At 42.8% G+C, this 25,221-nt stretch overlaps 1 protein-coding gene across 1 annotated transcript in view; it reads right to left on the reverse strand.

Annotated features, from left to right (window-relative positions):
• The window catches only part of LOC136874925 (uncharacterized oxidoreductase YjmC), a 110,705-nt gene extending 100,391 nt beyond the window's left edge, over window positions 1-10,314 (reverse strand). Inside the window, exon 1 of the mRNA XM_067148635.2 lies at window positions 10,066-10,314. Within this exon, the coding sequence (XP_067004736.2) occupies window positions 10,066-10,228 (163 nt within the window). The 5' untranslated portion in view covers window positions 10,229-10,314. The remainder of the gene's footprint in view (window positions 1-10,065) is intronic.
• Between the last annotated feature and the right edge of the window lie 14,907 nt (window positions 10,315-25,221).

Consider the following 25,221-nt stretch of genomic DNA (forward strand, 5'->3'; position numbering starts at 1 on the left):
CTGACAGAAGACTAACTGGCTCCTGCCCACACTTAGTGGAAGAAAAGAACAAAATGTTCCGAAAGAGAACCACTCAATAAGTCGGTAGTTGTCACGGAAGGAAATTCCTCATAAACGTGTCACTGTAGGGGATTGTAGCTAGGTATCAGGCCTTTTATATTATGTTAACAGATCTATCCGTTTCAATACCTTGGGTGTAATATAGTCGAATAGTTGCAATATCCGCGGGTAACCATTCATTGATGCGGATGAAGGAAGTCCGGATGCGGATAATATTTTGTATATCCGATCTCAAACTAAATATGTTAGAGACGTGAACATTTGTATTTGGAATCTCCTTTAAAAATAAAGAAGCACGCATTTTTGGAGGGGGGTGAGGGGTGGGAATCAACTTAACGGGCTGGGGTGAAAAATGAGTTGATTTACTTTTATGAGGATACTTATATCTCTAAAACTGAACATGTTACTGACATTAAATTAGTATTTGGAATTTTCTTTAAAAATAAAGAAACACGCATTTGGTTTTCTTTTCGGAAAATCGACGTAAGGGGTGTGGGGTTGAAAATAAGTAAGTAAGGAGTTGAAATACGTTTATGAGGATACCTTATCTTAAAAACTGAAGCTGTTACAGACGTGAAAGTTTGTATTTTGAATTTTCCTTCAAAATAAAGAAACACGTAGTACACTTTGTTTTCGGAATGTCCACTTAAAGCGGGAGTGGGGTGTCAAGAAGTGAAGAAGAAGAAGTTGAATTATGCTTATGAGTATCCATTTATCTCAAAAACTGAAGGTGTTACAGACGTACAGGCATGAAAACTTATGTTTGGAATCTCTTTTAAAGATAATGAAACACGTATTTTTTGTTTTCTGAAAATCCATTTAATGCTCTGAAAAGAATTGGAAAAGCCGGTGAATTTTTAAAATGAGTACCGGTATTTCTGCATTTTATGTCAAAAATTTAACATGTTAGAGACAAGAAACTTGGTATTTGGAAAGTCCTTTAAAAGTACAGGAACATGTACCTTTTTGCTCTCGGAGGAGGCACATAACGGGGGGGCGAAAAGAAGTGAAAAATAGTTGAATTATTTTTTGTGAGGAGTGCATACTCGTATGTTACAGACGTGAAAGTTGGTATTTGGAATCTACTTTAAAAATAAAGAAACATGTATTTATTTTTTCGACTTGAGAGAAGACTGTTTCTCACATGTACAGTTTTATGTCACATGATCGCCTTAGCCCCAAAAGGCAATACTATAAACATGGTTTACAAAGAATTTCTAGGGTAAATGAAACTCAATTTTTGGGCGAGTTTTTATACTTTAGGAATTTTTTGATAATTGTCTCAGTACAGGCCGAGGAACGATTACTTTGATCAAATTACGAAATCCACTCGAGCGAAACCGCGGGTAATTTCTAGTCTGAAGGTAAAGTTGGAATTCAGGAGGACCAATTGGGGCAAATATTCATTTCTAGGACGAGGAGTAAGGGATTGGAATAAATGATCAAGGCAAATGTTCGATAAATTTCAAAGTTCGTTGAAAATGTTTAAGAAAAATGTAGGTAAACAATTGATAGGGAATCTGCCACATGGGTGACAACCCTAAATGCAGATCACTGATTACTGATGATTTTGAAGTCCCGGTACAACATTCAAATAAGAAAACACAAAGTGTCCCACAATTAGTATAGGGAAAATATTTTTCAATTTCAAAATATTTCAATTTTCATATTAGATTGTAATACTAACTAATATAACTTTTCAGAGCGTTCTCAACATGTTATACGACCGAGGTCATAGCTGCAGTCGCTTAAGTGCGGCCAGTATCCAGTATTCGGGAGATAGTAGGTTCAAACCCCACTGTCGGCAGCCCTGAAAATGGTTTCCCGTGGTTTCCCATTTTCACACCAGGCAAATGCTGGGGCTGTACCTAAATTAAGGCCACGGCTGCTTCCTTCCCACTCCTAGCCCTTTCCTGTCCCATCGTCGCCATAAGACCTATCTGTGTCGGTGCGACGTAAGGCAACTAGCAAAAAAACCACAAACATGTTATACGTTGGATTTCGGACAAAGATCAGCAGGTTTGCGCCAGTTTTACCGAATATCTCGCAAGATGTATGGTGTCACGTGGCTGCGAACTTACAGGTGAGATAAATGATTGACTTTCACAGGGTAGACAACGGACTTCAAATGTCCCAAAGTTTAAAAAATAAGGGGTGTGAGGTCAGGAGATAGCGGCGGCCAATCCAATGGTTTGGAAACCATGTTTTTAGACAGTCACGCGCGTGGTGCGCATAATATGTAGGAGCGCCTCATCCTGTTTAAAGTACTCGGGGAATTTTTCTCTTCACTGAGTACCAAGGGCATTACTTGGTCCTGCAACATTTCCACGTACATGTCCCCAACCATATTGAGTTCAATTACTCCAAGTCGTATGATGTCAGTGTGCAAAAGATCTCTGGTGACACATTTGGTGTTCACCCGACGAAATAAATTAAAACTCACCCGTAAATCACACAACAGAGATCTGGTTTACTCTGATAGTAGATATTGATTCCCATAGGGAACCTAATATTTGTCCCGAATGAGTAAATTTATAATACCAATATAATGGTCCGTTATTGGACTAAATTTTCCAGCTAACTCATTCTTGGTTCCCTATGGGAATCAATATCTACATCATTTGATGGCCAGGCAGGCATCAATTTTTGAAAATGAGACATAGCTCTCATAGTGCATTGGCACTGCTGGTGGCTTCAAGTAGCCTATGCAGTGGCCTCCACGGTATGCACTAGCCTTGCGTCTTGGGTGGTGTGCTAAGTCCCAACTGACGAGCCTAACTTAGCACACGAGGGCGAAACGCAGGCAACCAAGAATGAGTTAGCTGGAAAATTTATAATGTCCAATAACGGACCATTATATTGGTATTACTCTGATAGGCCTAGAGTAAAACGGAACGTCGAAATCGACGACCAAGCAGCCACATGGTGGTAAATTGAAATGCAAACACGCGCTAGACTGTAGTTCATTATTCCCCTACTTTACATACAGATTTACATTGCATTCTGTTCACCCATTTTCTCGTGGCTCGGCATCGATATGGACTTAGCAAAAGAAATCAATATTCAGGAATATCTCTGTTATCATAGCCGGTCCCATAAAAATGTATAAGACGTAAATGATCGGAAATTTAATTCTATATAATACCTGTAGTTATGTATTATTTATAAATAGGACTACTAATAACATAGATTTTTGAGAACTGAATTTTAGGCCTTTCCCTAAACTACAATTTCATTCAGCGTAAATAAATTATTTATAGCCTAAATTGCAGTGCGTTGTTCCCTGACTTTACATGCCGCTTTTCATTTAATTCTCTTCGGCCATCTTTTCGTGGTGTGCGTTTATACGTACGTGCACCTACATACATACTTACAGACAGAGAAATAGACATACAGACAGACAGGCAGGCAGACAGACGGGCAAACAGACATTTTTTTGCTAGTGGCTTTACGTCGCACCGACACAGATAGGTCATATGGCAACGATGGGATAGGAAAGGCCTAGTTGGAAGGAAGCGGCCGTGGCCTTAATTAAGGTACAGCCCCAGCATTTGCCTGGTGTGATAATGGGAACCCACGGAAACCATCTTCAGGGCTACAGACAGTGGGACTCGAACCCACTATCTCCCAGATGCAAGCTCACAGCCGCGTGCCTCTAACCGCACGGCCAACTCGCCCGGTGACAGACAGACAGACAGACAGACAGACAGACAGACAGACAGACAGACAGACAGACAGACGGACAGACAGACAGACAGACAGACAGACAGGAATGACGGAAAATTGAAAAGTGAATTTCCTTGTTACTGTGGACACGACCGATTCAGAAATACAATTCGCTTTTTTTTTTAATTCTGAGCACCGAGCTCGATAGCTGCAGTCGCTTAAGTGCGGCCAGTATCCAGTAATCGGGAGATAGTGGGTTCGAGCCCCACTGTCGGCAGCCCTGAATATGGTTTTCAGTGGTTGCCACGGCCGCTTCCTTCCAATTCCTAGGCCTTTCCTCTCCCATCGTCGCCATAAGACCTATCTGTGTCGGTGCGACGTAAAGCAAATAGCAAAATATGAACTCTTTAACACAATCCAAACGACTCATTTTGCAATTCAATTTCAGCTCTGTTTGCAAACTTCCTGTTTTAAAGATTCCTGCGGGATTCCCGATTGCGTGTGTGCTTTTGTGGGTTAAGGGCGGTCTGCATGCAAACTTACAGCTTCCTACATCTTGCAGTCTTTGAGATATCTTATCTGAACAGAGGAACTGATAATTATGAACTGTATAATATCCTTCCTCTTTTTTTCTACGATTAATGTTCAGGAGGGCTTATAATTATGTTTTCGCCTTAAATCAGTAATCGTCATCACCATCACCTGCGCGCACAGATTTAGTTACAATATGTCAGTTGATTGTCTTCAATATTTCGGTTTCGTGGCAACAGGTATGTACCTGGCCGAGGCGGTAAAGGCGTGCTCGGTTCGCCCGGAAGGACGTGGGTTCGAATCCCCGTCAGGAAATCGTAAAATTTAAGAAACGAGATTTCCACTTCCGGAGGTGCATATGGCCCTGACGTTCACTCAGCCTACACCAAAATTGAGTACCAGGTTAATTCCTGGGGGCAAAGGCGGCCGGGCGTAGAGCTAACCACTCTAGCCCATGAAGTGGAAGCCTGTACCTTCCACCCCTCCAAGGCCCTTCATGGCATGTACGGAGATGACTTTGCTTTGCTTTGGCAACAGGTATTATTTAAATAGGGTCTGACATTTACGAAGTAAGGAGCGAAGTTCGTTCATGTTCATGTTTAATCTTCGTCAACAACTACACGCATTGGTACTGTCATATCTCGTAGGAACATGGTAAACACCCGACACACTTGACATACTTCAACTAGAAAATACTCCTGTCTGTAAATGTTTAGGCTACCCGATTGTGGGTCAGGGAGATACAATGCCTATACAGTATGTTCTTTATTACGAATATCGGTCTGTTGGCCCTCTTGAACCAACCCTTTTCAATAATTGCTAGAAGGAATGAGTGACTCAGGCTGGGGAACTATCGTACGACCTTAGCTTCTGTTTCCTCCTGCGTCTGGTGTCTCCATGAATTTTCTGGAGGATGAAAGTACAGAAAGTATAGTATAGTTACAGAACACTCGTACTCTGGTCGCACCGAGAAGATATTCGAACTTCATCACCAGGTATATAAAACCCCTCGAACACGAGTGGTAGTGATATGTGTTGAGTATTCGGTGTATGGAGCAGTCACGTGAGTTGATAGTGCGAGTTATCGGCCTTGTCTGGAGTCGAGCCAAATGTACAGTCGTCATGCGTCAGAGCTGTTGGCGTGGAATGAGAATGGTAGATGAATAATCTTGAGTGGAGCTTTTAAGGTTAGGAAAGATCATAATTTAAATATAGAATTGGATTTCAAGAGGACAAACTGGGGAAAATATTAATTTAGGCTATAGTCAGAGGACTTAGGGACTGGAATAATTTATCAAGGGAAATGTTCCATACATTTCCAAGTTTTTGGAAATCGTTTAAGGAAAGACTGCTAAACAACTGATAGGGAATTTGCCACCTCCTGAACATTCCCAACTGCAGATCAGTGATGACCAGGCGAGTTGGCTGTGCGGTTAGGGGCGCGCAGCTGTGAGCTTGCATCGGAAGATGGTGGGTTCGAATCTCAATGTCGGAAGCCCTGAAGATGGGTGTCCGTGATTCCCCACTTTCACACCAGGCAAAGAGCCGATACCTTAATTAAGGCAACAGATGCTACCTTACCAATCTTAGTCTTTACCCCTTAAATAACACAACACTGGACTATCAGCAACAAAAACCAACATCATTTATTTCCTTTTTTTTTTTACTATATCGTATTATATCATTTGCATTTTACTTTTTTGAATTTTGATTCGCATTATGTGAGAGACAAAGACCTGAAAGTTAGGCCCTTTTATACAACATACAAAAAAGAAAGAAAGAAAGAAAGGAAAAGATAAACCACTTTTCCCTTTGCCGAAATCAAATGACCATAAATATGTCTCCCGGTCATGGTCATCCATTAACGTCTGCTAATTTCAGATGGCGACCAGCCATAAAACATGGTTACATTTCTGTCACACATTTTGTCGCGTCACGTTACACAGATTTTCGGACGATCCCTAGCCATAATTTATTATTATTTATGCCTTTGCTGGCGAGATGTAGTGTTTACAGTGCACTATGTCTTCTGGTATGGGCTATATCAAATTTGTTACTTTCATTGACCTGTCTCAGTCTCATCCTTGGCTTTGACAATATGAAAGTGACTGAGGTATGAGTGATGCTAGTAATACCATTCCTTATGCAGCCAGTCCCTGTTATGAATGGTGTGAAAATATTGCTCATAGGGTCGGTTGGTGCATGCATTTCAGTGGGCTTGGCAGACCGATCTGTAATAGCAACAGCTGGCTCGGTGAGGAAAACAACGGGAAACTACCTCTCTCCTCATTTCCCTAGTACGCCTCTTCAGTGACGCCTAGGCTATTTATGACAGCTGTTGGCGGAGCTGCAGAGGATCAAACCAGCCTTCGGGCTGAATACCTAACATACAACAATACATATTTATGTCAAAAGAAACTCCATGGCGCTACAGCCCTAATAGGCCTTGGCCTACTAAGCGATCGCTGCTCAGTGCACAGGCCTGCAGATTACGAGGTGACGTGTGGTCAGCACGACGAATTCTGTCGGCTGTTTTCTTGACTTTCTAGATCGGGGCCGCTATATCACTGTCAGAAAGTTCCTCAATTAGCTGTAAGCATGTAGGCTGAATGGACCGATAACCAGCCTTCAGGTGGTGGTGATTATTGTTTTAAGAAGTACAACTAAGCAACCTTCCTCTATTAACAGTAATCAGAGAAAAAATGGAAGGGGTTGCGACATTTCGAAAAATGAAAGTATCGGCCAAAGGAAGACAAGGGCCACGAAAGGCGTGAAAATGAAAAACTCCCTAGGCCTCAAGTGCTCTAATACCGTCTAGAGATGGACGAAGTGATAATGCTGACTGTTTCGAAACGTTCGATACGGCACAGCGAATTGCTTCGAAGCAGTGTGTCGACACACGGCGCACTACCGACTCGAACTGCAAGACAAGCAGTACCTGGGCAGTGGCTCGCGATGGTATGTTGAAGCAGTGTGTCGATACACGGCGCACTACCGCCCCGGACTGTAAGAGAAAAAAATGTTCCTATACGCTGTACCTGGAGAGTGTCTCGCGATGGCGCAGTGAAGTAGTGTGCTGACACACGGCCTACTTCTGCCCCGGACTGCAAGAGAAAAAGTGTTCCTATACGCAGTACCTGGACAGTGTCTTGCGATGGCGCAGTGCAGTAGTGTGTTGACACACGGCGCACTTCTGCCCCGGACTGCAAGAGAATAAAATGTTCCTATACGCTGTACCTGGAGAGTGTCTCACGATGGCGCAGTGAAGTAGTGTGCCGACACACGGCCTACTTCTGCCCCGGACTGCAAGAGAAAAAGTGTTCCTATACGCAGTACCTGGACAGTGTCTCGCGATGGCGCAGTGAAGTAGTGTGCCGACACACGGCCTACTTCTGCCCCGGACTGCAAGAGAAAAAGTGTTCCTATACGCAGTACCTGAACAGTGTCTCGCGATGGCGCAGTGCAGTAGTGTGTTGACACACGGCGCACTTCTGCCCCGGATTGCAAGAGAAAAAGTGTTCCTATACGCAGTACCTGGACAGTGTCTCGCGATGGCGCAGTGAAGTAGTGTGTCGACACACGGCACACTTCTGCCCCGGACTGCAAGAGAAAAAGTGTTCCTATACGCAGTACCTGGACAGTGTATCGCGATGGCACAAAGAGTGTTCCTATACGCAGTACCTGGACAGTTTCTCGCGATGGCACAGTGAAGCAGTGTACCGACACACGACACACTTCTGTCACGGGCTACGAGAGAAGCAATGTTTCGCGATGGCATGGTGAAACATGAACCACGCTTCATAGCTAAGTTCAGTTCACTGAATAAACTGTTCGACGTTCTTATAGCGATAATATATGAGATTCATGAAATATTTAATGAGCAAATGTACAAAATACATTCACTAAACACTTAGAATGTTACTAAAAGGGATCAGTTTTACAATTAAAAGCACACTAAAGCGGTAACTAATTTGAATAATTATAAAATGATTAATGAAATGTAAGAAGAGTTCAAAATAGGTATTCTATGTACAATAACAAACTTAATCTAGTCCGGTTACAAAAACATAGTAAAATACCAACCTAAGTAAATGAACTGACTTGATATTAGAAAATGAGTAATGATATCCAAGAAGAGTCGGAAATTGGAATTTTACGTATATCAACAACCTAAACTAGTTACGAAAGCATAGTAAGGTAGTTAATAAACAAAGTGTCCTGCTCCATGGCTAAATGGTTACCGTGCTGGCCTTTGGTCACAGGGGTCCCGGGTTCGATTCCCGGCAGGGTCGGGAATTTTAACCATAATTGGTTAATTTCGCTGGCACGGGGGCTGGGTGTTTGTGTCATCTTCATCATAATTTCATCCTCATCACGACGCGCAGGTCGCCTACGGGAGTCAAATCGAAAGACCTGCACCTGGCGAGCCGAACTTCTCCTCGGACACTCCCGGCACCAAAAGCCATACGCCATTTCATCTTTTTTCAATAAACAAAGTGAACTAATTTGAATGGTTATGAAATGAGAAGTTAAATCTAAGAAGAGTCCAAGGTTGATAGTATAATGTAAAGTAACAACTTGACCTAATCTCTTTTAAAAAACTACTACAAAATGAAGTTTAAAAAACATAATTGTCGACAATTTTGCACTTGTCAAACGAAGGCGTCTTCCTGTTATAGATGACCCTGCTTTGAAAACGATGTCCTCTTCCTGTGTAAAACTAAGACCTTACAATGCGGAGTGCATTGTTCTTTTAGTAACCTTAATCGCGGTTCAGAATATGAAGCGTCTATTAACGAGATTCGGCTCACCTTCAGTGCAATATCACACAGTGTTTTTCTATTGAGGCGAGAGGATAAACAAAGCACCGTCACTGTTCCGAAGCATCGATGTAGCTGACATGTACGGAACGACTGGAGTTTCTACTCACGCGACACGACACACGAAGCAATCTCACTCTTTCGAAACAGTGAAGAGTTCTTGTGTCGAGGCATCGAGACAGCTGATTGCGCCGGCTCATTGTTTCGAAGCATACACACACTAGCCAACTCTAATACCGTCGGGGTCGGAAAAGAACAAGAGTTGACCAAGAGAGGTCAGATAGAATAGATGAAGGTGAGGAGCCTGGCACAAGTAAGTGGAAGCAATGCCAACCAGGTAACAACCACTGGCCTGGCCGGGAATCGAATCCGGGACCTTCAGGTGAGAAGCAGGTGCGGTACCGCTAGAGCGCCGGGCCGACAAAACAATATCCATCAACATCCGTAAATCGATACATTAGAGCAGGTAATAAGTTTGTTACCGCCTCTGTGGTGTAGTGGTTAGTGTCATTAGCTGCCACCCCCGGAGGCCCGGGTTCGATTCCCGGCTCTGCCACGATATTTGAAAAGTGGTACGAGAGCTGGAACGGGGTCCACTCAGCCTCGGGAGGTCAACTGAGTAGAGATGTGTTCGATTCTCACCTCAGCCATCCTGGAAGTGGTTTTCCGTGGTTTCCCACTTCTTCTCCAGGCAAATGCCGGGATGGTGCCTAACTTAAGGCCACGGCCACTTTCTTCCCTTTTCCTTGCCTATCCCTTCCTATCTTCCCATCCTCCTGCAACGCCCCTGTTCGGCATGGCAGGTGAGGCCTCATGGGCGAGATACTGGTCCTCCTCCCCAGTTTTATCCCCCGACCCAGAGTATGAAGCTCCAGAACACTGCCCTTGAAGCGGTAGAGGTGAGATCCCTCGCTGAGTCCGAAGGAAAAACCAACCCTGGAGGGTAAACACATAAAAAAGAAGTTGTTTTGTGTGTGCTAGTACTCACCAACTCGGTTCATGCCATGACTGTAGTGGCCTCTGTAATCCGCCGCAGCTAGGAGCTCTGCCATCTCCAGGGCAGGTCCTCTGTTCGCACCCACCTTCATTAAACAATCCACAATGAAACGTTTCACTTCTGGAAGAGGAACCAATCTCTCGCTGGTCGACATGTTCTTGGCTAGCTCTGAGATATTACTGATGTCTGGTGTACTTCTCTGCTCGTTCAAGGGCAAGCTGATAACAAGTGACTGGTTCATCTCCGTGCTCGGTAGTGTGTGATGGTTCCAGAGGTTGGTTGACATGATGAGTCAACATTCCACGCACTGCGTATGAAGACTGGTTATCATTGTGGTTTTGGGGACAAAATTGTCCGAATATCTTGGAAGGGAACTACCAGCAACACGCGAGCATTCCTTAACAGAAATATCATTTCAGAAGTCCCCTATCAACTGAAACTGAGCGAGTTGGCCGTGCGGTTTGGGTCGCGTAGCTGTGAGCTTGCTTTGGGAGATGGTTGGTTCGAATCCCACTGTCGGCAGCTTTGATGAAGGTTGTCAATGGTTTCCCATTTTTACACCAGGCAAATGCAAGGGCTGTATCTTAATTAAGGCCATAGACGCTATCTTTCCAATTCTAGCTCTTTGCTATCCATATGTCGTCGAAAACCTTCGATGTGCCAGTGGGACGTTAAACTACTATAGATCATTCCATGTTAAGAAAACAGTATTACTCTTATTACAACAGGGTCTGCCTTTGCTGGCAAGATGTAGTGTTTACAGTGCACTTTGTCTTCTGGTATTGGCTAGAATAAATTTGTTACTTTCTTTGACCTGTCTCAGTCTTATCCTTGGCTTTGACAATATGAAAGTGGCTGAGGTATGAGTGATGCTAGTAATGCCATTCCTTCTGCAGCCAGTCCCTGCTATGAATGGTGTGAAAATGTTGCTCATAGGGTCGATTGGTGCACGCATTTCAGTGGGCTTGGCAGACTGATATGCAATGGCAACTTCTGGCTCAGTAACGAAAGCAACGGGAAACTACTTCACTCCTCATTTCCCTAGTACGTCTCTTCAGTGACACCTAGGCCATCTATGGCAGCTAATGGTGGACCTGTAGAGGATCCAACCAGCCTTCGGAATGAATATCCAACATACATATACAACAGGGTTGCCACATCGAACGGCTCTGCTTAACATCATCACTGGAAAACTGTGGCACGTAAATGTTTGAAACTCCGTATTTAAGTTCAAGATACAGAAGAAACTAAGCTGAAAATTACATTCATGAACTCTAGGTGGTGGTGGTGGTGGTGGTGGTTTTTGTTTTAAGAGGAAGTCACAGTTGTGTTTGAGTAAGCAAGGAGTGCGGATGTGCTGAGTTGAGTACGGAGTAATGGACAACACGTTGGCACAATACAGGATAGCGATAGGGAGCTGGCACTGTGGAATGGAAAGTAGAAAGGAGAGAAGAGTGAAGATAAATGGTGAGATAGTAGCGATGTTGGCAGCTCTACTGGTAGCGTCGCTGGTGATTGTGCTGTTGTTAATAGGGGGAGTTGAATTTAATCCGGATCCTGGTCCATTGGGTGCCATTGGATGGGAAGAATTCGAAGCGATAAAAGAGATGAGACGGAGCAAATAAGGGAAATGTTTCGAGAGCTATCTAATGAGTTTAGGGACCTAAAGCTGTGTATTAAGGAAGATGTGAGGAAAATAAAGGAGGAGGTAGGGTGTAATAAAGATGAGCTGGATATATTGAAGCCGAAGGTAAGAAGATCCTGTGGCGTATGCTGGGATCAAGACGTGGGCTACCACTAGACTTAGGTTACCCCTCTTTATCATCATCATCATCATCATCATCATCATCATCATCATTGTACAGTTCCAGTTTCCCGGGTACTGTTAATGAGCCTCCTCCACTTCTTTCTGTCCATATAAAACTTGTCATGGAGAATATCATCGACTGTCCATCCTCTGGTAAATAGATTAACCTTGATCATGTCCATCCATCGGGTTTTAGGTCTCCTGCTGGTCTTTTCCCCTCCACCTGTCTTTCCAAATTTATTCTGGCTGTTCTTGTAGGCTCCATCCTCATCACATGCCCGTACCACCGTAGTCTGGATGTGCCGATTTGGTCTAATAGTGGTGTCTTTATTCCGGCTTCTTTCCTCACCTCCTTATTTCTTAACTTGTCCATCTTGGTCTTCTGGACGGTGGGTCTAAGATATTTCGTCTCTGATGCTTGCAGTCTTGATGAATCTCTTTTTGAGAAGGTGCACGCTTCAATACCATAGGTCAATATTTGTATGAAATAGCTGTTGAACATCATCAGTTTGGCCGGTTTTGGAATCATGCCATCCCATGAAAGTGCTCTTACTTGTTGGTAGAATTCTGATCCCTTTTGCACTATGTTTGTAATTTCTTTTCTGACCACATTATCACTGGAGATTAAACTTCCAAGGTAAAGAAAACTATGCACACACTCTAGCTGGTGGTCTCCTAGTTTTAAACTTGCTGGACGCCTTCTCTGTTGACTGCCATCACCACTGTATTGGTCTCGCTGATACTGAGGTTATATTCCAGGAACTGGGACTTCCCTACGTTGAGTCTGGTCTGTACCTCCTCTTCTGTTTCACTCAAATCATGATATCACCAGCAAAGGCCACTGCATTCAGTTCACCTAACTTTTCCTTGATGTTCTTCATTACAGTAATGAACAGTAGTGTGGACAGTGCACTTCCTTGCTGAACTCCACTCTTGGTCTCACACCATGATGATAGACCTTCCCCAGTTTGTACACAGCTAGTACAGTCTTTGTACAACATCTGATTTTTCTTTCTAGTCCTTCAGGCACAGTTCTTTTTCTCAGACACTCCCTGATCTTATATTTTATAACACTATCATAGGCATATTCTATATCCAGAAATACAATGACCAGTTTCTTGCCTTTCTCCCAATACTCTTCCATCAGCTTGTAGGTGCTAAAATTAGATCCATTGTTGAACTGTTATTCTGAATCCATGTTGGTCCTCCTGTAACTGTGGTTCAATGATGGTTCTCAATCTCCTTTCTATGATCTTCTCTATAATTTTTAGCCCATGAGACAGCAGGGTTATTCAACTATGGTTGGTTGCTTTCCGTCTGCTGCCTTTCTTAGACAGGGGAATTATAACGCCCTTGCTCCAATCTGCAGGTATTTTGTTGTCTGTCTATATGGCATTTAGTACACTGTGCAGCCATCTAATACCCTGGATGCCTGCAGCCTCTATCATGTCCGCATTCACTTCTGCACCTGAAGATTTTCTTTTAGGCATAGATTTAAGGATGTCTCTTTTTCTGCCCAGGTGATGAGAGGTTCTTCATTGTAGGCTTGGATTTTCGGTTCTGTATTTTGTTCTTGAACTGGTCTATTCAGTAGGTGGTCGAAATGGTTCTTCAGCACTTCTCTCATGTCACTTTCTGTCCTAACCAGATTTCCATTTTCATATTCAAGTACCTTTATGGTGCCATTGATGCTTTCACGGCCCGTACTTATAGACATGCTACTGTACAGGCTTTTGGGCTTATGCCGTGTTAAGAAAATACCGGTAAGGTGAAATTCTTTACGTTTCGCAGAGAACGGTGCTCTGCGTCATCAGAAGAAAATCTCGACTGTCCACGAGAAAGGCTTCTTAAACAATGACTTTTTGAAATTTAGACCTGATAATAGAAGTGGAAATGGTACGTTCATTCGTCAACAGATAGCTCCTCGGACGTGGCATAGCGCTAGCGTTCGAAGCGGAAGTTGGCCGAACCATCAGAATCAGTCTAAGAGGTTCACATAACGTGTGCACGTAACATATGACATTGACAGGTGTATGACATTGACACAAGCCTAGAATGAAACATCTGGCGATGAGAAACGTACTAATTTGGAAAACATCGAGACGAAATAACAATAGTGGAGGAACAGGGAAGGAAACTACCTACGTAAGTCCTTAATGGCTGGCAACCAGATATTACTTAATTGATAGCCAGTGTCCCTGATGAAACTGTTAGGATTTCTACATATTTCCACAGCTTCCCGTATAATCCTGGACCTGTAGTGTCTAGTGTGGGTAAGAGCTCGCGCATCTTGGAAAATGACATCATGACCCGACGATAGAGCGTGCTCAGCTATTGCCGATTTGTCTGGCTGATTAAGACGAATATTGCGTTCATGTTCCTTGATACGGGTACCATTGGACCGGCATGTTTGGCCGATGTATACCTTACCGTAAGTAAAGGGAGTTTTGTATACCCCAGGTTGCAAGAGTGGGGATAATTTGTCTTTGGTTTTACTCAGACTGTGAGCAATTTTAGTGGCGATGAAAAACACGGATTTTATATTGTGTATGCGGAGGACTTTGGCAATTCGATCTGTGGTGTTGTGAATGTAAGGCAAGTAGGCAGTTCCTTTCACTTCTTCCTTCTGAGAGCTTTGCTTGGCCGTTTCTCTGGGATGCAGGGCTCTATGAATCTGCAAATCGCTGTAAACATTACCCTTGAACGTGACTTTGAGTGTGTCCATCTCCAGCTGGATATTTGATGGCTGACAAATTCCTCTCACCCTCTTGGCAAGTGTCGTGAGAATGCCTTGTTTTTGTGCTGGGTGGTGGTGAGAATCTGCATGAAGGTAGCGATTTGTGTGGGTAGGCTTACGATAGACGGTATGTCCTAAAGAGCCGTCCGGTTTCTTTCTTACTAGAACATCCAAGGAAGGAAGGGCATCCAAATCATCAGGAGTGGGATTGAAGTAGCGTTGTGGGTAATTATGTGGATATGGCCTTAGAACTATTAGAAAAAACCGATCAAGAGTGTATCAGGTGTGATAAGAGGTAGAGTAAAAAAGAAAGGAGGATAGGGGTGGTACAATAAGAAATGTAGCGAGATGAGAAGTGGTGAGGGCTTTAAGGGTGTATAGGAAGAAGGGGAGGATAGAGAAGAGGGAGGGGTTTTCTAGGCTACGAAAGATGCTAGTTGCTTTACGCCGCACCGACACAGATAGGTCTTATGGCGACGATGGGACAGGAAAGGACTAGGAATGGGAAGGAAGCGGCCGTGGCCTTAATTAAGGTACAGGCCCAGAATTTGCTCGATGTGAAAATGGGAAACCACGAAAAACCATTTTCAGAGCTGCCGACAGTGGGGTTAGAACCTACTATCTCCTGAATACTGGATACTGGCCGCACTTAAGCGACTGCAGCTATCGAGCTCGGTACGAAAGATGTATAAGGACATGTTAGTAGAAAGGAAGATGTTATGACGGAAGGAACAGGCGGAGGCAATAAATAGGGATTGTTAAAATAACCAAAGTGAAAAGGTGTTGGGGAAAATAAACAAAATATATATAGAGGGAAGAGGAGGCAGGGAGAGGGCAATATTAATTATGAAGGGTCCAATATTTCCAGAGATTGTTAGGGGGAGAGACATATGGAATAGGGAGGGGTTGACGAGAGCGGGGGAGACAGAGCTCTGTAGTGCGATCTTGGATAAAAAGATAACGGAAGATGAGGTGTTAGTAGTATTGGTAAAATTGAAAGTTCGGTCTGCAGACGGATTAAATGGCATAACATCGGTATTTTGGAAAGAGGCAGTAAAAATTAAGAACGTTTTCGAGAGTTTGATGAAGCTGTGCAATAAGATATTTGACTGTGCTACATTCCCGCATAAATGGAAAAAAGGGATAATATACACCATTTATAAAAAGAAGCCGGCCCCGTGGTGTAGGTGTAGCGTGCCTGCCTCTTACCCGGAGGCCCCGGTTCGATTCCCGGGCAGTTCAGGGATTTTTACCTAGACCTGAGGGCTGGTTCGAGGTCCACTCAGCCTACGTGGTTAGAATTGAGGAGCTATCTAACGGTGAGATAGCGGCCCCGCTCTAGAAAGCCAAGAATAACGGCCGAGAGGATTCGTCGTGCTGACCACACTACACCTCGTAATCTGCAGGCCTTCGAGCTGAGCAGCGGTCGCTTGGTAGGCCAAGGCCTTTCAAGGGCTGTAGTGCCATGGGGTTTTGGGGGTTATAAAAAGAAAGGAGACGGGAATAATCCAAGTAACTATAGGGGTATAACATTATTAGGCTCACTGAGTGAGGTATATACTGGCATTTTAGCGAGAAGGTTGGTAAATTGGGTGGAGGAGTTTTCCATACTCTCGATGTACCAGGGTGGATTCAGGAAAGAAAGAAGGACTATGGATAATATCATGATAGTGACCGAGAGATTAGATCAAACAAGGGTTTCCAAAAAGATTAGAAAAGCGCCTGAGGCAATATCTGAGCAGGTGTACTGTAGTGTTGGAATTGAAGAAGGGTTAGTAAGGAGATGCACTGAGTCAAAAATAGGGTTGAAAAAAGGTTGCAAAATATCTCCCATATTATTTGTTATTCGATATATTAAAAGGACATGGTGGGGAAAATGGGCTTGTCCTGTGTTAGGTGAGCAAGAGATTACGGGCCTGATTTTTGCGGATGATGTCCTCTTGTTGGCGTTGACAGCCGGAGGCCTACAAAAAAGTGTTAATTAGGTGGTGGAGTATGCCAGTAATTGGTCGTTGAAAATCAATGGCAGCAAGACAAAGGTGATGGTGTGTACAAAAGATGGGAGAAGAAAGACTAAGAGGAAATGGGCAATAAAATATTAGATAAATGAGGTATCGAACACCTTAGAGTATCTGGGTATACTTATAAGTAGGAACGGTAGATGGTCCGACCAAATTAAACAGTTAAGTGGAAAGGATTTTCTGCACTCTCGGTAACAAGGATATTAGAAAATAAGTTCCCGAACACTGAGTACAAGATCCAGGGAATGGTTTTTCGAACGGTAGTTAAAAGCAGTTTTATATGGGGTCGAGATATGGGAGCTATAGAGGCAGAGTGAAGTACTGAATCAGGTAGTTAGTACACTTAGTAAAATTGTAATGGGTCTCTTATACTGTGCGGCGAGTGCGGGAGCAAAATTAATGTGCAATGGATGCATAAAGGTCCATATTATCTTAAAGAGTTAAGTTACTGGTTAAGATTGAAAAGAGGGGAGGGTGGTCAACTACTGCAGATAGCATACCAGCATCAGATTAAAAGCAGGTACTGAGAATATTGGGTAGATAAGATAAAACGTAATTTGGAGAAGTTGGGTTTGGGGCAATACTGGGAGTGGGTAAAGAATAAAGGAACAAATTGGAAGAATATTGTAAGAAGAGTGAATGATATTCAAAAGCAAGGGCTGGAGGCTGAATGCAGGAGTAGAGCGTCCCTCAGAATGTTTAATAGAATAAGCTAAGAGATTAACATGCAGATAGGGAACGTTAACAGAACGGCAAGAAGAGGTCTGATATGGTGGTTATTGGGTATGTACATGAATAAAGGGTGGTCACTGCAAAAGGACAATACGATATGTATGTTGTGTGGTGAAAACCGAGAAGACCAGTTCGACCCCACTAATTGGTTGATCTCCAAATTCCTACAACCATCGGACCAATGACACAACACCCATGAGTTCGAGTGTCTTCTGCAAACCGAGGCTCCGTCTTAGGCCAGAGAGATCGACGCACTCTGTGAGGATGTGGGCCTCGGTGAAGTCGGCACCACAAGAACATACTGGGGGTCTTCTGTCTTTAGGAGATAAGGTGTGGATGGGGGGGGGGGCTTTCGAGGGGCTCGTTTTGCTGTTCACAGCATAACGGGTAAACGGCGGAACATAAATGTGTGCAATTCAGTTTGTAATTTCAAGATGATGGAGGAAGAAAGTGAGCTGCAAATTAAGTAAATTTTACTTTTGTTTCCTCCTCGGCCCCATCCATATAATAACTGTATTAATGTTAAAGAAAGAAATCGCACACGTACACTAATTAATCTCATAACACTCACTCAACAAAGACAAGTACGCCCTGATATAAAGACTAATAACTTACGCAACGCATAAATAGACGACTTGTCTACAACAGTACGATAGGTAGGAGATACCGTGGGTGTTATTTTACTACCTCCACCCACAGGGGGGCTCCAGGAAGAGCTCCTGGAAGTCCAAAGTGATAAAACTTCCCAAAATAAACTGAATCACTATTTTCATTTTGGATGAAACTAAAGAAAGAAAGATGTATTTTAGGCAAAGAAGTTATGAAAGTGCTTTCAACGTTTTCGACTACCTTCTAACTGAAGAAGTTTTTTCTACACTTTCTGTAAGGAAACCTAAGATTACATATTGGAAAATATTACAACTCTATGATCGAAAACACATGGCGCAACAGCCCCGAAGTCCCTGACCTACCAAGCGACCGCTGTTAAGCTCGGAGGAGGTGGTGGTGATGGTGGTGATTATTGTTTTAAGAGGAAGCACAACTGGGAAAACATCCTCTATATAAATTTATTTGAAGGGATCCGACACTTCAAAAAATGAAGATATCGGCCAAAGAAAGACAAGGGGCACGAAGAGTGTGAAAATTAGATTATGTAGGCCTACATACGTAAGGCCGCCGGGGTCGGAAAAGAACAAGAATTGACCAAGGGACGTCGGATAGGATAGTTGAAAGTGAGCGGTGGTGGTGGTGGTGGTGGTGATTACTGTTTTAAGAGGGAGTGCAACTAGGCTACCAGCTTCTGTATGACATGAAAAATGGAAGGGATCCGACACTTCGAAAAATGAAGGTATTGGCCAAAGAAAAGCAAGGATCACGAAGGGTGTGTTCATGAAAGGCTCCCTATCCCTCGCAAACCTAATAGCGTCTGGGTCGGAAGAGAACAAGGGTTGACCAAGGAAGGTCGGATAGGATAGATGAAAGTTAGGAGCCTGGCACAAGTGGAAGCAATGCCAGGACTCAGCTAAGGTCCCCGTAGTGGCCTACCCACGCTTCAATGTTCAGAGCTCTTGGGCCCTTTTAGTCGCCTCTTACGACAGGCAGGGGATACCGTGGGTGTTATTCTACCGCCCCCACCCACAGGGGGAAGATGAAAGTGAGAAGCTTGCCTCAAGTAAGGGGAAGCAATACCAGGACTCAGCTAAGGACTCCGTGGTAGTCAACCTACGCTCCCAAGTTGAGAGCCCCTGGGAGTGCTTTTAGTCACCTCTTAGGACACGCAGGGGATTCCGTGGGTGTTATTCTACCGCCCCCATCAACAGGGGACAAGGCCACGGTCGCTTCCTTCCCACCACTAGCCCCTTCCTATTCCATCGTCCCCATAAGAGCTATCTGTGCCGGTGCGACGTAAAGCCAATTGTAAAAAAAGACAAGGGCCGCGAAGGGCGTGTAAATTAGATTCTCTAGGCCTACATACTGCACCCGACAGGGGCATGATCCAAGGACCTTTGGTTAAGACTGGTCCTTTAAATTACAGACGCAGTGCTATTTGAGGAAAGGAATATCGGAATTAATTAATATCAATATCAATGAGACAGATAAAATAAGTCCACAATTTTTTTTTTTGCTAGGGGCTTTAAGTCGCACCGACACAGATAGGTCTTATGGCGACGAACAAAATTTATTCTACAGAATTTTATTATTTGCGATCTATTGCACAACATCTTTCTTTTTCCAGCGGGGAGCCCGCAGGAGAGCCAAGCCCGTGAAGTCTTGGGTGGGGCTGCAATCGGTGGTTCACCGTGACGTAACTTGAGAGAAGTCATCCCTACTTCACGACCAACTAAGCGAGAGGAGGCACATTTTTTCGAAGCGAAATAAGGAAGCCATCTTTAGTTCAGCCTAGCCAACGTAATGAAATGAAATGGCGTATGGATTTTAGTGCCGGGAGTGTCCGAGGACAAGTTCTGCTCGCCAGATGCAGGTCTTTCGATTTGACTCCCTTAGGCGACCTGCGCGTCGTCATGAGGATGAAGTGATGATAAAGACGACACATACACCCAGCCCCCGTGTCAGAGAAATTAACCAATTATGGTTAAAGTTCCCGACCCCGCCGGAAATCGAACCCGGGACTCCTGTGACCGAAGGCCAGCACGCTAACCATTTAGCCACGGAGCCGGACCTAGCCAACGTGATTGTCTACGATGTGGAAATTAATAAAATCTGAATTCTGGAGCCGTTTTCCGATTTAGAAGAGATAACTATGATTGGGGCATTTATTTAGAGTGTTTAACGTCCTCTTGGTTGATAACTTACGGATGGAGAAAGAATACTTCGTTATTTCTGCGTGAAAAATTACCAGGGGCCATCTGGTTAGTGTCAGAACACTTCCTTGATGCGGGAGTTCATCCCAGTGTAGAAGGGGAATCAGGAAAACTTTAATTAATTACAGGAGATCCTACGAAGAATAATCGTACGGATATGTCTCAATCACATCAGGTGAATACTGGTCACCTGATGGTCGTAGTATTTGACCTCTAGTGGGGCGTTGATAGGCCATATGCAGATTTTGAGTGGGAAAAACTGCCTTCTTGTAAAAAGCACTGCCGTAGGAGCAGCTATTCATTCGGGACTCTCAGCTCACGAAGGGGAAAGCTATGTTTGGCTGAGCTCGTATTAGTTCTTTGTCTAGTGACTTCAAACTTAAAAATTCAAACGCAATAGAGTAATTCGTGTGAATACTGCATAGAGATGACATACGTGACGCTAGTAATTAAACAGTTAAAACTCCGACGTGTTCTGTGCTTAGGATACTGCAAGCGACTTCATCGATCAAGAACCATGGACTTCCAGCTTAATGGTGAAATGGAGCTACCAGTGATCGCTTTTGTGCCAATGGGTCAGCAGTAAGCTCCGATATGGATCATCCGAGCTGACCAAGGAGTCGTCAGGTGATAGAGATGAGTATTTTCATATTTAAATGGCAGTGCTAGAAGGGAAGGGAATTATTTATCATAAGCTGACGCTGTCATGTTAGGGATGTAACTTTATTTGAATGTAGAAGTGCCAAAGATGAACACGTAGTTTTTATTTCTTATTTTATTTAATTAAGAACAGGTCTGAGTGATTTTAATTGAAATAGGGGGAAATTATATTCTGAGAGATTTGCATGCAGGAGAAGATTCACTTATTTACTTAATTTTAGGAAACTTGTAGTCAGTGAATGCGTCAGGAGACCAGTAGTTCAGTAGTCTAAGGGACTGATAGTTTAATTTAGGTTGTACTTAATTCAGTATTGATAATTTCATGAGTGGTAAGTATTGTAATTTAGGCTACGTGAGGAGTTCCAGAAAAATGAGAGATGTTCACAGGACTGATACCCCCTGCCTCCATTGAAATATTTAGCTAGGGCGTGTTTCAGTTTAAGTTGGGTTTTTTGATTTGTTTGATTATACTTTAATTGCAGTTTAACTAAGAGTTAATTACCGTGTGAATATTTAATTATGAGTTAATTACCGTGTGAATAATTAATTATGAGTTAATTACCTTTTGAATATTTAATTATGAGTTAATTACCGTGTGAATAGTTCATTATGAGTTAATTTCTGAGTGAATATTTAATTATGAGTTAATTACCGTGTGAATATTTAATGATGAGTTGATTACCTGTGACAATTTTATTATAAATTAATTATGTGTTAACGATAAATTAATTAGGGTTTGATTATGAGTTAAACATCGTTTGATTATTTAATTACGTTTTAATTATGAGGGAGTTACCGTAAATCACGTAAGGAAGTCAGTGGACAGCTGAAACCAATAATAATAATAATAATAATAATAATAATAATAATTATTATTATTATTATTATTATTATGCAAATATTAGTATTATGAAAACGGTGTCGTGATGCGAGATAGGTGTGATATTTGAAGTCATGGGTTGGCCATAAAAAACATACGTGTTGAACTGAGGTTATTTATTTGAAGTCGATGCGGTTTGATAAATGAGGAATAGACCTCAGTATTATCGAGAGTGTACCTCGGGACGAGGTGTTCTTAAAGTAATGGTTTGTTATTTATGTGAAGGCCGAGGCTAATGACCACCCGATGTACCCCCATGCTTGACCATGCGCTAGATGAGTTTATTTTTTTGTGTGTCTCGCCTCTAAGGGAGGGAGCTTTTACTGTGAAGGGAGGACTGAATGAATAGGCTAATAGCTAGAAATATTCAACACGCCAGAATAATGTATTCGCTAATAAATGACACAGTAATTGGTACTAATATTTGTTAGATTATTATTGTTGTTTAATTGATTATAAGTTAGCTAGGGTTTTCAGTGCGACGTGTTCATCCCTGGGGTCATCAGTTCAGTCCTCTACGTGGGCATTGGTATTCCATAATGCTGGAATGAAGGATGCGTCCCTCACGTGTTTCTTGTATATAATGAGTGACTATTCATGTTGTTTTATGTAACATACTGTGACTGTAATTAGTGTCAGCGATGGCTTTATCCCATCGGCACGGCGGATTGTATTCCAGTGAGGGCTCGGTTCAAAACCGGGTGTTTGATCCACATCTGTATAATTTATTTCATGGTATTCCGTTGAGGAAATAATTGTGTGCTTTTAGAATAGGGATCACTCAGACTTGTTGCATGAGTGTTAATTTCATTAGTCAATAATGTGAGATAGCTTCAGTGTTTATGATGAATGTTTCCGTTCACGTTGCGTCGTGACATATCGCTTCGCGATAAACAGTACTCGGATCTATCACACACGACTACAAGTCAATAAATAATCCACAACAGTTGTAAAATAAACTATGTACTTCATTTTTGTATATATACTTCATTCTCGTAATCATCAGGATTGAATAAACCGTTTGCATTAAAATTTTATAGGAATGTGTTCTCATTATAGTTAGGTATGCCCCGTTTCTCCTACCCTGTATGCCGCTAATTTAATTTTAGTTATGTACCTATTTGTTTTTTACCCGTTAACGCCCTGTAGATTTCTCGCCGGAGCCTTTTTGGGTAGGGGGTGGGTACAATACGTAAGACCGTCGGGGTCAGAAAAGAACAAGAGTTGGCCAAGGGACGTCGAATAGCCTGTGAACTGCCGTTTTTGTACCGAGGCTCGCATTATCTCAGACAGAAAGAGCACATTCCATGATGTTTGGAGAAGCCAGAATATGACCACAAAAGAAAAGGCAGGTTCCAATCCTGATCCGGTACTGTTTACATTTTTGTTATCACCCATTACGTTGCATGTGGTAAAGTCTCATACCTACTCATTCATTTGGCGTTCATTTATACCGTACTTTATTTAGCTGGGCTGGGCTAGAATGTATTTGTTCATGATCTTCGTGAACACTTCCTTTGATAACGGAAGTGGTATTACCCAAGAGCTTGTTCGAGTTCAAATATCGAATTAACGTTGGCGCTAATTATTCCTGCTCTTCCTTTGTACTACGAGGCTGCGAACACTTATAAAGACATAGTCGTTTACTCCTGCATACGAACCGTCCATCCCAGTCATTAATCATTGACCGAGAGGAGTACGACAGGCTTCGGCAGCAGGCACAATTTCTATCCTCGCCGCTAGATGGGGCCTCATGCATTCCATTCCTGACCCGGTAGAAACTGGAAACAGGCTGTGGATTTTCATTTTCCTTGTGCTTTATACCATAACAGATCACTTCGCACAACTAGTTCCTATTGGCGGTATATGTGCGATTGTATAAAGGCACGCAATAAACATCATATTTGTGCAATGGCCCTTTTACCTTGGCGCGAAGATAGCATCAAGTTTGCCTAGTGTTACGTTGCTGACACATAGGTTTACTACGGTCGTCTGACGAGAAATCGCGTAGATAGGGGTAAGCAACTAAGCATGGCTGCCGCAAATGCGCTTATCTCAAGTCTCAAGCCCTGACAGTAAACATATGTTCTGTCTGCGGTGTGTCTTGCGAATTCAGGTGCTGTCGCGAAGTTCCAGAGTATTAGCTACACATTTACTGTACGTACTGCGTAAAGAACAGTTTGATCATCAATATGCACTGATTCGGAGAGCTCACACTGTCGGCCACGATTGATGTTTGTAGGTAAGAGTGTAGTGTATTTTACCAGTGCCTTACCTACACGTTGCCGCGACTTCTCGTCGGAAGCAGATAATACGCAGCAAGCAGAGAAATATCGACCTTAAGGACTACAGTGTGGATGGGTTGCATACCCTCGTGAATTATAAGGGGCTGGTGGACCACGCGGAATATAACAGCTATTCCTCTATACGTCAGTTACATAGTGATGATGACAATTGTAACGAATCATACCGACTTCAGGACTGTTTTAATGGTTGGTCAAGCTAGGTAGCTCAGATGCTAGAGCGGTGGAATTCTGACATCAAGTTAGCGGATCGATACCGGCTCGATCAAGTGGTAGTTGAAAGTGCTTAAGTACACCTGCCTCGTGTCAGTAGATTTATTACCACGTAAAAGAACTCCTGCGGGACAAAATTCTGGCGCCATGGCGCTTCCGAACACCGTTAAAGTTGTTAGTCGGACGTAAAACAAATAGCATTATTATTATTATTATTATTATTATTATTATTATTATTATTATTATTATTATTATTATTATTATTATTATTATTATTATGGTTTTTTGTTTGTCGAATTGAGCCTTTATGGACTGCGTGTTAACAACCAATCACATTTTCAGAGTCTGTGCCTTGTACGTCTGCCGGCTTTGACATCCTGCCAGTATCTCTTAAACCCATCAATCAGCGCTATTTTCCGCTCTTCTCGTAAAGGGTTCTTCTGGGTCCTGTCTCCACCATAAAACCCTGATAGCTTTCCACCATCCTTCTGAAACTAAACCTGTGATTGATTTTATTCTCCGTAATGCCAAGCTCCCTCAGATCTTTATCACGCTCTTGGAATGATCTCAATTTAGATCCCTTTGGTTTAGAACATTCCAGATTTTCTTTATGAGCCGGTTATTATTCATACGAAAGATGTGCCCATAAAATAGCAAACTTATCTTTATAATTGTCGTTGTTATCGGTTCCATCTTGCTGTATAACTTATTATTATTATTATTATTATTATTATTATTATTATTATTATTATTATTATTATTATTATTATTATTATTATTATTATTATTATTATTATATAATTCGCTGGGGCCTTCAAGGACCACGTTAAGTCTTGTTGCATTTGACACTGAACTTGGCCTTCTTTAGAGCCCAAATTTCCCTCAATCTTTGTGAGTGGGCCTGCTTACGCTCCTCTGTCCAAGGGGCACCGTGTCTTCTCTTCGGTTGCTCGTCTCGGTTTAGCCCGTTCG

This window comes from Anabrus simplex, chromosome 5 (genome assembly GCF_040414725.1).
Source record: "Anabrus simplex isolate iqAnaSimp1 chromosome 5, ASM4041472v1, whole genome shotgun sequence".
NCBI lineage: Eukaryota > Metazoa > Arthropoda > Insecta > Orthoptera > Tettigoniidae > Anabrus > Anabrus simplex.